The following is a 13,185-nucleotide window of genomic DNA, read 5'->3' as shown; positions in this document are numbered from 1 at the left end:
TAGCCTTCTTTGGGCAGATTTCCTTGAGATCAGTATCATGCACCTTGCTTTCCAACAGACTACAAAATCCCAATCATAAAGTGTCGTTTTTGGCAACCATACCTTTGAAAAGTTATCAAGCCTGCAGCAATTTTGAACAGGATTGCCCTTAAAGCCAGACGGTCAACTGCTAACGGTATCCAAAATTATTGGTACTGATAAGATAATCCGTCAGAGAGCTGCTATGAAGGCATCAATGTCATTGGATATCAGAAGAACGAGAGGTTATAGCTTGTGTTTAAAATGCAGGGGATTGTCAGAAAATAGATTTTCTTATCAGAAAATGTCGAAAGAATTCATAATAGCTTTTAAAAAGTAAATATTTGAAATGGGAAATTGAAGAAAGGAAGAGTATGGAGCACAAGCAAGGAATGTGACTGTGGAGAAGTATTTCTGAGAGCTAGCATAGGTTTAATGACCCAAACGATCTTCCGTAGTGGTGCAAAAATAATATTTGCAAGGTTTATTTTACAGGTATGGAACGCTACTCTTACAGAACACAAATCTTTATCCCTACAAAGCTTCATCAATCCTCATAAACAGATGCCCCACTTGCTCTGAAATTTAAAAAAACATGAATGAATCACTCACACTTATTTGTAATACTTTCAGCTGTTTTTTTAAGTTTAGTATTCAGCACCATGGATGGTAATAATCTGATTCTGACTGTCAATCTCACAAAACAATTGTATGCATGAATGAAAATGTTCTCACGTAACTAGCGTGATGGTAAACTACCAAAATACAGCACTTTCATTGTAAACACTGCATGCATGGCCTGCTGTGCGGATGTAAATTACCAAGCATACAAGTTAATTCCACACACCAGCCAAAGTGAACATTTAAAAAATGACTATTTTTTCCCCCATTGTGTCTCAAGTATAAAGCTTCATCTTAACTCAATGATTTGATGCTGTCAAATGCATAGGAGGCTGGCCAAGAATAGTTTGTAGATTAAATTCTGCAGCTCCTCTAATGGGATTTTCAAGGTACCAAACATTTGCTTCTGGAGAGATGCAATGCACATGACTAAATGGGCAGTAACAAAGAATCTTCCAAAAGGCATTTTTTTAAATAGAAACCAAGGTGAAAGAGCAAGGTCAATTGTGCAAGATGTATCATCATGGTTGAAAATATAACTAAAATGGAATTACTGCAGAGACAAAGATAATACAAATGTAATTAACATTACATGTTTATTATCAGTGAGATACTGGAATGTAGAATAGATTCCAGTTATAGAGAAGACCTTGATAATTTAATTGTGATTGCAAGCATTCAAGTTTTCTTCATGAATAGAATCAATTGCCTATTTCACATTTCCATGTTGAATATCTTCCATATGTTTATTGGATTGATACTGTGTAAAATGTATTTTAATATTAAATTAATGACATTTGCTCATTTCACAGGACAATAGCATTTAATATTAGATCCATAGAAGGCCGAGACGAACTATTCTATCCAGCCAAAATAAAAACCCTGCAACATTATACAATTATATTCACAATCATAATTTTTACAAATGTATCACAAAGAGCAGCAGGCAAGTAATCACCCAAGAACAATGAAAACAATGTTCTATACATAACTAACAGAAAATTGAAATGGAATTAATAAAAAGTAGCCATAAATCCTCTGGAATTCAGCATGTAGAAAACTCCTCAGAGAATGCTTTGAAAAGGCAGGTCAAAGCCTAGAAAGCTCTTGAACTAAGATTGCCAGAGGAAAATCTTCCCAGATGCTGACTAATAGGCAACAATCACCACGGGAGTAGAAAAGCCAAGTGTGCTTGAAAAGCTGCCTCAATCCTTAATAGGGTTTGTCACACTTAAGACACTGCAATCTCCTTCTGAGGCAGAGCAAAAACTGCCCGACAATTCATAAAGCCAACAGTTTAAAGTTTATTATGATGAAAGCACTTAATGGCATCCATCACTGAAGGTCCTGAGTTTCTGAAACTGCATTGAATTTCAGACATTTACTCTGCCTTCCAATTTTATACTGGAAGCACTGCCACCAATTTGACATTATGGCTTGTCCGGCATGGGGTGCATGATGCTTCATTCTCAGTGTAGATTTACTTTGAGTTTTCTATGCTCACTTAACCTTCCTCAGAACGGATTTAAGGTTAAAACGTTATCAGCCTCTGCTGCTTTATTAGGCTGGATCAGGACAAATTCTTTATGTCCAAATAACAAGTTTACAGATGTATATACACACATCAGTGTATGTATACGCATAGATAAACTCAAAATAGAATAATAGAAATAGCTGCAAAATCTTATTTAAAAGATGATAAAAAGAACTGCAGACCCTGGTTTCCACATAAAAAGTCACAGAGTGCTGGAGTAACATAGCATGTCAGCCAGTATCTCTGGAAAAAGTATAGGAAGGAACTGCAGATGCTGATTTACAGCAAAGATAGACCAAAAATGCTGGAGTAACTCAGCGCGTCAGGCAGCATTTCTGGTGAAAAGAAATAGGTGACGTTTTGGGTCAAGGCCCTTCTTCAGACATGGATAGGTAACATTTCGGGCCAGCACTTTTTTTCAGACTAAACCAATTGCTAATAATTGAGTCTGAAGTAGGATACCGAACCAAAACGTCACATATCCATTTTCACCAGAGATGCTGCCTGACCCGCTGAGTTATGGCAGCACTTTGTGTCTTTTCTTACTTAAAATGTATCTTGATACTCAAATGTTTCTTCCATAAAGCTTTGAACATAATTCTACTCTTTATGATCTACTGCGCCTGAATGCAGTTGATACTTCCTCTAATGTAAATTGTTACTTGAAAAACCCATCTTGGGCCGTTATCATCTGCTGTTTGTGTTTAACAACAGGAGAGGAGCTCTGACAAAACTGTTGTAATGGCTGCACAAATTACTCAGCTGAAAGCTCTTCACAAAACCAATCAGCAGTTCTTATCAAGGTGCTAATTAAAAACAATTTTCCTTCTCAGTTTGCAACACTAAGCCTCCATCATTTGCTCAGCTTCTTGGATTCTGCTACTGTATACACTGCTACAAGTAGATCCCAGTATTAACTGCTAAGCCCTTCTTTCAGGTTTTGCTTAACAATAAGAAAGGAGAAAGCCAAAGAAGGAAAGTGCACTGAAAAGCACAAAACAGGAATGCTGAAGCAAAAAAGAAAATTGCAATTGCGGACAACATCTCTGAGTTTTGACCATTCAAAAGGTCCAATCAAAACAGCATTTGGATATATAGCATTAACTATCATCTAGGTTCATGAACAGCTTCTTCCCTACTACCATCAGACTATTAAACATTACAACCTCCAAATAAGCTACATCAACATGGGGGCATTGGTTTTGTCTGTTTGCACTATTATCGTTTGTTTTTATGTGTATATATATATATATAAATATATATATGTATACTGAACTTTTTTTTCAGTTATTATATTGTTTACAGAGAACTATGTTTACATATTCAGTAAGAATTTCATTGTTCTGGCTGGACGTAAAACACCCTTGAAATACATTCAGACCAGGCTTTCTTCACTGGTGTTAAGGTATTTGATGCCACCTCAATGTGAATGTGGGCAGGTATAGAGATTTTCCTGAGAATATATGTATATATATGGAAATATTTAAGAATTGCTTTGGGAATTTCATCAAATGGAGGCTTAACAGTAATAATCCCAAAGCATTGGTTTAAAGAAACATTACCACGGGTGAGTTGATCAAACCAAGTATTGCAACATGCGGTTAATTCTCTAAATAAGTTTAGAAACTCCTGGATTGCTTGCATCTCAACAGATAATGACCACTCAGTACACCCCTTCATCTTAACACAACACACTGCGGCTAATCATGTATAATTGGAAAGGAGGGGCAGAGTGTTGGACAAGCCTTGTCTCACTAAATGTTAAGTTTACGCTGATAGGTAAAGTAAACGGAAGTGTAAACCACCCAGGCTTTAAGCATCTTTGCAGAAAATGGAGTTATTCCAAAATAATTTAAATAAAATAGGTATTTGCAGATTCGTTATTAAGAATTTCGATTTTTTTTTTAAAAACAAACTTTATTGAAAAATAAATGCGTATAATGTTCTTCAGGTAAGAAAACAGCATTAGGAAAAAAAATCTTAAAAATAATACTTTACATTTTAAACAGCAAAGCAATCAGTAAAATAAAAACAATTCCATGTATACAAGCACCTTCATTGAGGCAAACTGCTTTAATTGGGGAGATGTGGGACATTACAAATTCTGCTGATTTGGTGGGGTAAGCTTACAGTGGTGAATTTCTCCTACTCTTCCACAAAACAATCTGTTCCTTTAATAATCTGAAATAGGAGAAAGCGATAGTGAGCTGTGCTTCTCCATTGATGAGCGAGGCCTTGAGAAGAACCGTAGAGAGCATCAGTCCGTCCATGGTCAGCTTGGGTGAGGGAAGATCGCTGTTCCCTGCTTAGTTAGAGAGATGAGCACCGGATAGTGGAGGTTCTCATCATATCTTTCTGTTTTCTCATTCTTCATCTGAGAAAGCAAAACAGAATCATTTAGATACGTTATAATTTAAGCTCTTGGTTCCTTTGCCTCCCTCTTCCTCTTTGACTCCTTAGTTTTATTTTTCCCCTCCTCCCCGTTCCTTGCTTCATTTCCTATTCCCTCAGTACCTTGTCACAATCTATTTAGATATGTTTTGTGCCCTGGTTTGAGAACAGTAATGCTACCCACGTGAAACTGAATTATGGAATTACAGTACATGGATTTCAGTGAGGTATTCAACAAGGTTCCGCATGGGAGGCTGCTCTGGAAGGTTAGATCGCATGGGATCCAAGGATATATAGCTGAATGGATAGGAAATTGGCTACATGGAAGGAACCAGAGGGTGATGGCGGAAAGTTGCTTCTCAGACTGGAGGCCTGTGACTAGAGTGCGCCTCAGGGTTCGGTGCTGGGCCCGTTGCTGTTTGTCATCTACATCAAAGATTTGGATGAGAACATACTGGGCAAGATTAGCAAGTTTGCTGATGATACAAAAGTGGGTGGTTTTGCTGTTGTCTAAGACATTGGTGAGACCACTTTTCGAATATTGTGTTCAGTTCTTGGCACCATGTTATAGGAAATATATTGTCAAGCTTGAAAGGGTTCAGAGAAGATTTCCAAGGATGTTGCCAGGACTAGAGGGTGCGAGCGATAGGGAGAGGTTGAGTAGGCTGGGTCTCTATTCCTTGGAGCGCAGGAGGATGAGGGGTGATCTTATAGAGGTGTACAAAATTATGAGAGGAACACATCGGGTAGATGCACAGTCTATTACAGGAGTAGGGGAATCGGGGACCAGAGGTTCAAGGTGAAGGGGGAAAGATCCAAGGGGTAACTTTTTCACATGAAGGCTGGTGGGTGTATGGGACAACCTGCCAGATGAGGTAGTTGAGGCTGGGACTATCCCATCATTTAAGAAACAGGGCAGGTACATGGATAGGAGAGGTTTGGAGGGATATGGACCAAGCGCAGTCAGGTGGGACTAGTGTAGCTGGGACATTGTTGGCCAGCGTGGGTGAGTTGGGCCAAAGGGCTTGTTTCCACACTATATCACTCTATGACTCTATGGTTAAGTTTCAAGTTTGATCTACAACATGTACTGAGATAAATAAAGATACCAGGAACTGTAGGTGCTTGTGTACAAAAATAGATGTAACATGATGCAGTAACTCAGCAGGTCAGACAGCATCTGTGGAGAATATAAATAGATGATTTTTCTGAAGTCTGAAGAAGAGTCCTGAGCTGAGCCATCACTTGTTCATGTTCTCCAGAGATACTGCCTGACCTGACCTGCTGAGTTATTCCAACTCTTTGTGTCATTTTCTGAGATAAAAAATTGTGAAAAGGTCAGGGCTTCTGCTCCAGAATGCCATCCAGTGCTATCTGCTTGAAGAGTAAAAAATGGACAAGAGTGAAATTGACTGCAAATCCGAAGCCCCCAGTTGAGATTAGTAAAGGCAAACTTTTGTCTTTCTGATAAAGTACTGGATGGGGGCCAGTTGCTTATGGAATGGTACAATTCAGGCTTTCAGAAGAGAATGTCAGAGAGTGGGGAAGGAAATCAAAAGAAAATGCAACATCTCCAGTTGATGAGTTCTAACTGTTACTCTTGGCAACAGGGTAACTAATCTAGAAGGTCTACTTGGCAAGCTATGCCAGAAAAGCATTAAAGGGTTATTCCATTTGATCTCCTAGCAGATGACTAATGAGCTGAACTGGATTGAAAATCACCAGTCACACTATATTGTAGACACAAGGAACTTTTCAGAGATGTTGTCTGACCCGTTGAGTTACTCTAGCACGTTTTGTTTTCTTTAGCCAGTCTATATTCTTTCTCAGAAATGGAATGGTAAAAAAATTAAAGATCTAAAAAAATAGGCTATTGGATTATGTCCCTGCAGTTAACAAAAATCAAAGGCACTCTATAAGTGTGATCATATTTCAAAATAATTTGATCTGATCAAAATCTATTCATGCATTTTGCGGTGTGAATCCTAATTTGAGGAAGGACATCCTTGTGATTGAGGCAGTGCAGCATAGGTTCACGAGATTGATTCCTGGGATGGCGGGACTGTCATATGAGTTAAGATTGAAAAGACTAGGCTTGTATTCACTGCAGTTTAGAAGGATGAGGGGAGATCTTATAGAAACATATAAAATTATAAAAGGACTGGGCAAGCTAGATGCAGGAAAAATGTTCCCAATGTTAGGCGAGTCCAGAACCAGGGCCCACAGTCTTAGAATAAAGGGGAGACCATTTAAGACTGAGGTGAGAAAAAATGTTTTCACCCAGTTGTGAATTTGTGGAATTCCCTGCCGCAGAGGTCAGTGGAGGCCAAATCACTGGATGGATTTAAGAGAGAGTTAGATAGAGCTTTAGGGGCTAGTGGAATCAAGGGATATGGGGAGAAGGCAGGCACGGGTTATTGATTGGGGACGATCAGCCATGATCACAATGAATGGCGGTGCTGGCTCGAAGGGCCGAATGGCCTCCTCCTGCACCTATTTTCTATGTTTCTAACAAAAAGGATCATTACATCAGAGATACAAAAGAGAGATTTCAAACATGTTGGACTTTCTGTTAATATTGTAAAGTCAAGTTCAATCCCCATTCTTGGGAAGACACAAGTTAATTGTCAAACCAGCCACAACCTGGTTTTCAATCAGTCCTGGTTTTGTGGAAAGGCCAAAATATTAAAATCAACAAAAGTGTGTTGGAAATTGACAGGCAAAGCCAGGGTCAAATATGTCCCTTGTCCTCCAAAGTAAGATTGACATTGAAGGATGCAAAGTGCTGGAGTAACTCAGCGGGTCAGGCAGCATCTCTGGAGAACATGGATAAGTGATGTTTTGGGTTGAAACCCTTCTTCTATAAACCACTATCAAACGGGGCCCAAAGATTCTACGATGGAAAAGGGTGGGGAATCAGAACGATCCCTTGTTGACAGATCAAAACGTGTAACTTGGCACGTTTATCAGAAACAGCCCAAGTGCCCAGCACAATGTGTTCTTTTGTATATTAACCAGCATCTGCAGTTCTTTGTATCTATTAAGATTCACATTGCTTGGGTTCATGTATAGACACTGACTACAATGACGGGAAAGTAACAACGTTCCAACTGAAGCCTGAATGTGAAGAATGCAAAAGAAGAAAGGGGAAAAAAGAGAAAATAATTGGTGTAAATACAAAAACAAGAGAAAATATTTTTTGTTAGACAAGTGCATTTTACAGCAGTTGGCCAAACACAGACAGAAATAGCAGGACAGGCACTGTAATATATTTTTACCAGTAGGTTGTAAATCAGTGCTATTGAAACCTCTACATGACAGATACAATATGTGGCATTCACATGAAGGTGAAAAGTTTAAGAGGCAAAGCTTTTCCTCCTGATCTGTGTTAATCATCTTCATGGGTGGTTGGTAAGTCCATTTTTCTTCCATACCTACTAAGATCATAATCAATTTCCCCCCCAAAAGGTAAAAGGCCGGGATCACCATTTCCTGCAGGGGGCAGCTGGGGGTGGCCGACGTGAAGAGCTAATGCAAAGGGCAAAATTAAAATTCATGAATCCCTTCACAATTGTTTGTGTAACAAGATTAGGATGAGACAGCAGAAAATAGCTTGCATTATCAGCCTTTTTATAGTTCTCCAGCTGGTTGTACTCTATGCTAGAACAGTGGGAATAAGAGGATAACATACAGCCTTAAGAAAACAAAATGCTTCTGCATCTAGAAGATGTATTGGTTGAATTGCAAAGGGAATGAAAATGACATGTCTAGAAATGTTAGCAAGAGTAGACCCATGCAGAACATACTGTACACAAAAACAAACTGTGTGCTCCATAAACACCATCAGGTCACCTGTCACATATTCAGCGGCAGCTATTTATTCCTGCCATCAGGCATTATTTCAGTGCTCTGAAATCAGAAATAGCAACTCGCCTCTGACAACTCCATGCTAGAATCCTCCATCTTTTCAACGTAGTTGTCATTTTTGTAGTTGTAATTGTAATGTCCAAATGTATATTCTGCACTCCAGTTATTTTTCTCTTTGCACTACCTATTATACTTGCAGAAACAATGAACTGCAAATGCTTTAGGTTAGTTTAGATTAATTTACAAATACAGCATGGAAACAGGCCTTTCGGCCCACCAGGTCCATGCTGATCCTTGTACACCAGCACTATCCTACACACTAGGGACAATTTACAATTTTTACCGAAATCAATTGACCAACAGACCGGTGCGCCTTTAGAAGAAACCGGACCTCCCCCTCCCCGAGAAAACCCTGCGGTCACAGGAAGAACGTAAAGCTCCATACAGACAGCCCCCTTAGTCGGGATCGAACCTGAGTCTCTGGCGCTGTAAGGCAGCAGCTGTACCATCGTGGTTTACAAAAAAGGGCACAAAGTGCTGGAGTAACTCAATGGGTCAACCAGCATCGCTGGTGAACATGGATAGGTGATGTTTCATGTCAGGACCATTCTCCAGACCCTTCTTCAGATTGCACTTGTGTTTGGCTTGTAATTCATGTGTGGCATCATTTGACTGGATGTTGGCGACTGCCATTATGATTCAGCTCTGCCAAATCTGAACTGAGTACCACATAAATGACCCATATCAATCAATCAATAGTCAATAGTCAATAGCCAATTTAATTGTCATTTGGACCCCTGGAGGTCCAAACGAAATGCCGTTTCTGCAGCCATACATTACAGACAAATAGACCCCAGACACAACATAATTTACATTTTACATAAACATCCATCACATTGCTGTGATGGAAGGCCAAAAAAAAACTTATCTCTCCACTGCACTCTCCCCCCCCCCCCCCGATGTCAGAGTCAAAGTCAAAGCCCCCGGCTGGCGATGGCGATTGTCCCGCGGCCATTAAAACCACGCCGGGTGGTGCAAGGTCGCACACCGGGTCTTGATGTGCGCTCGCAGAGTCCCGCGGCCATTCCAAGCCGCGCGGGGCAGTGATGTGGGCCCCGCTCCAGGAGCTCTTCAACCCCGCAACTCGGGCGGTAGAAGTCGCCGTTGCAGGAGCCCTGAAAAGCGGTCTCCCTCCAGGGACCCGCGGGCTCCCGGTGCCGCCGTCCGCAGACCCGCAGTTGCAGCCTCCGCATCAGCAGCAGCAGCGGCTGCAGCAGCAGTGCTCCACCACCGCTCCACCCGCTCTGGACTCGGCCAGCTCCGCGATGGTGAGGTGAGTCGGCACCTGAGTCCCTGGCTTCTTCCTGTTGGAGGCCGCTCCTCGTTGCAGCCCCAACGACAACTGAGACCCGACGAGAAAAGGTCGGGTCTCCAGTGCAGGGAGAGATTTAAAAGTTCCCCCCTCCCTCCCCACCCCACCCCCACCCCCCCACACACACACCCCAACAAAAAATAACAAAAACTACATATAAACATAGACAAAAAAATAATAAAAACGCGGACAGGCTGCAGAGGCCGCTGCTGACGAGAGTCGCGCCACCGCCGCCATATACTTCATACATAAATTAAGTGCAATACTTTCTTCTGCCATCTTCTGAACTTGATCCATTTTGAATTAACTTCACCTCACAGTTCCTAAAATTCAAAACTAAATGTTCACATTATGAGGTTTAACCATTGCAAAACTCTTCTCATGCCTAGAAAAGCCTCAAATATCTCACAGTGCTACAATTGTCAAGTTCCCACTATGAATATCTTGGGTCAATATCAAGGACTAAACTGGACAACAGTAAGAATAAAAGAGGCAAAGTGCTGGAGTAGCTCTATGGGCCAGACAGCATCCCTGGAGAACATGGATGTGATGATTTGGGACTGAACCCTTCTTCGGACCCAGTAACACTGCAGTTGCTGCAAGGCTGATGTTGAGAGCTGGAGAAAGTCACCTCCTGGCTCTGCAAACTCTACCATAAGAAAGGATAAGAACAATGTTATCATGGGGACCCTATCACCTCTAGGTTCCTCTCGAAGTCACACATCCTGACTGAAAACATAATGCAGTTGTTTCCATCAGTGTTGGGCCTAAATCCTGCAATTCTCTCCTTAATATCAATACAGTGGATCCATCCGAAGATAACTGGGTAGTTTAGTTTAGTTTAAGTTATTGTCACGTGGTCCAAGGTACAGTGAAAAGTTTTTATTGCATGTGAACCAGTCAGGGGAAGGACTATACATGATTACAATCGCATCGTCCATAGTGTACAGATACATGATAAAGGGAATAACGTTTAGTGCAATCTAAGGTCCAGTAAAGTGTGATTAATGATAGTCCGAGGGTCTTCAATAAGGTGGATAGTGAGAACTGTGCTCTGGATGTAGGTAGGATTTTACTCCATGCTTTAACCCTGCTTTTACTCCATCACCTGTACTTTTAGAATACATTGTAATAAAATACTGCAACTCACAAATGTTTGTATAATCGAGAAGTTCATCCAACCATTTCATCCACCTTCCCCAAGCTTCAGTGGCTCCATTTCCGAGGAAATTAACTGAAAGATCCTTGTCCTCTATCATATTTTTAACAGCCTCACCCTGAGTGTTCCTATTTCTCTACAATTGCTTCTGCAGCCAAAGCGATCAGTTTCAACCAGCACAGTGACGCAGCTGATAGAGTTGCTGCCTCACAGCACCAGAATCCCGGGTGCATTCAGTGTGGAGTTTGCATGTTCTCCCTGTGATCGTGTGGGTTTCGTCTGGGTGCTCTGATTTACTCCTACATCCCAAACACCAATCAATCAATCAATCAATCAATCAGTTTTATTCATCACATATACATATAAATGCAGTGAAATGAATTTGCCAGCAGCAGTACAATCAAAAAAGATCGCACAATGCACAATAAAATTAAACATAAACATCCACCACAGCATTCTTCACTGTGGTAGAAGGTACAAAGTACAGTCAGTCCTCCTCCATTGTTCACCCGTGGTCGGGTCCATAAACCTCCGTAGTCACCGGTATGGGCGGCCCGATGTACAGGCCCTCTTGTCAGGATGGTTGAAACTCCGAGGTCAGGAGGATCGAACACACTCCGACTTGGAGGTCCCGAATCGGCGCTTTCCTACCAGAGGCCGCGGCTTCAGGATGTTGTAGGCTGCAGGCTGGCATTCGGAGCTCTTCTCTGGCTGTCCCCGGCGAGGGAACCCAGGCTCCAGATGGTAAGTCCACGCCGCACCCGCAGCTAGAAGCTCCGCAGACCTCGGCTTCAGGATGTCATCGGCAGCGGGCCGGCTTTCGGAGCTCTTCGCTGGCGATCCCTAGCGAGGGGTCTCAGCCTCTGGACACCGCACCCGAGGCTAGAAGCTCCGCAGACCGTGGTTTCAGGCTGTAACAGTCCGCGGGTAAGAGATCGGAGCACTACCTTCTGGCGACCGCGGCGGGGCCCGCCTGCTCCGCGATGAAAAGTCCACGCTGCGCCCGCTGCTGAAACTCTGGGCCCGATTTCTAGAAAGGCTGCACCAATCCATGGTGTTAGGCCGCGAGGGAAGCGACATGGAAAAAGTCGCCTCTCCGTGGAGGAGGCGGACGAAAGCGATTCCCCCCTTACCCCACCTCACCACCGCCCACACAAGACACACCAAGAGACATTAAAACACACATTTGGACACACTAAAAAAAACAAAAAAGTAGAAATTATGAATACCCTGCTGGCAGGGCAGCTGACTCGTAGCGCCCCCACCGACCTCATGTGAGTTTGTAGGCTAATTGACCCCTGTAAAATTGTCCCCAGTCCCGCAGGACCTATTTCCATGCTGTAACTCTAAAATAAACAAAACCCATTTAAAAGACAGGAAATATTCTGAATGGCATACTCCATACTGATTCCAAAGCTAATCGACGTTTACAATTAAATTATTTACTTAGGAAACAATATTCCATGCAACAGAGCAAAGGGCTTCTGCAGTAAAATTGGAAGTTTAGAAATGGGAAAGTATGTTGCAGGTTTAGTATTTTTTGAAGAAGATATAAAATTGTTCTGAACGTAAGAATGTCAAAAGGGAAAAGTGCATTATATGTGGAAGAATAATGGCCCCTTCTCTGTTCAAATGATACATTATGCAAGACTACGAATGTTGGTTCACTGAGAGGAAAACTCCCTCAGAAATTTGAGGAGATTCTGCATGTCGCTGAATTCTCTTAACAAATCTCTACAAGTGTATGACAGAAAGCGTTATTATTAATGTGCAGATCATCCAGCTATCTTCAACGGAAAGAAATGCTTTATGAATTACACTCACCAGCAAATGCTGCCTGATTTGCAATGCTCCATTACATGTTTGGCCAATACATCATATTCCTTTCAAAGTTGTCATGAGTTTCAAGAAAATGCTGCATTTATGGTTTTAAAGTAAACTGAGTTCAAGGTAACATGTTAGGGCTGATACCTGATGAGGTTTATATCCTTGTATGATGGTCAAACTTTTGGCCCTGTTCAAACTAAAATTATTCTGAGACACTTTTAAAATTAATTTCTTATAATCTCAGTCAAAGTAAAATTAATCTCAGTCAAAGTAAAATTATTCTGAGACACTTTTAAAATTAATTTCTTATAATCTCAGTCAAAGTAAAATTAATCTCAGTCAAAGTAAAATTATTCTGAGACACTTTTAAAATTAATTTCTTATAATATAAGAAAT

At 41.4% G+C, this 13,185-nt stretch overlaps 1 protein-coding gene across 2 annotated transcripts in view; it reads right to left on the bottom strand.

Moving 5' to 3' along the window:
- Positions 1–4,069: 4,069 nt before the first annotated feature.
- The window catches only part of camkmt (calmodulin-lysine N-methyltransferase), a 295,734-nt gene continuing 286,618 nt past the window's right edge, over positions 4,070–13,185 (bottom strand). For both annotated transcript variants that reach the window (XM_055639630.1, XM_055639631.1), the window contains exon 11: positions 4,070–4,547. In XM_055639630.1, the coding sequence (XP_055495605.1) occupies positions 4,446–4,547 (102 nt within the window). In that variant the 3' untranslated portion in view covers positions 4,070–4,445. The remainder of the gene's footprint in view (positions 4,548–13,185) is intronic.

This window comes from Leucoraja erinacea, chromosome 8 (genome assembly GCF_028641065.1).
Source record: "Leucoraja erinacea ecotype New England chromosome 8, Leri_hhj_1, whole genome shotgun sequence".
Lineage (NCBI taxonomy): Eukaryota > Metazoa > Chordata > Chondrichthyes > Rajiformes > Rajidae > Leucoraja > Leucoraja erinaceus.
The sequence above is the reverse complement of the archived record's forward strand: the minus strand, read 5'-3'. Positions and strand labels throughout refer to the sequence as shown.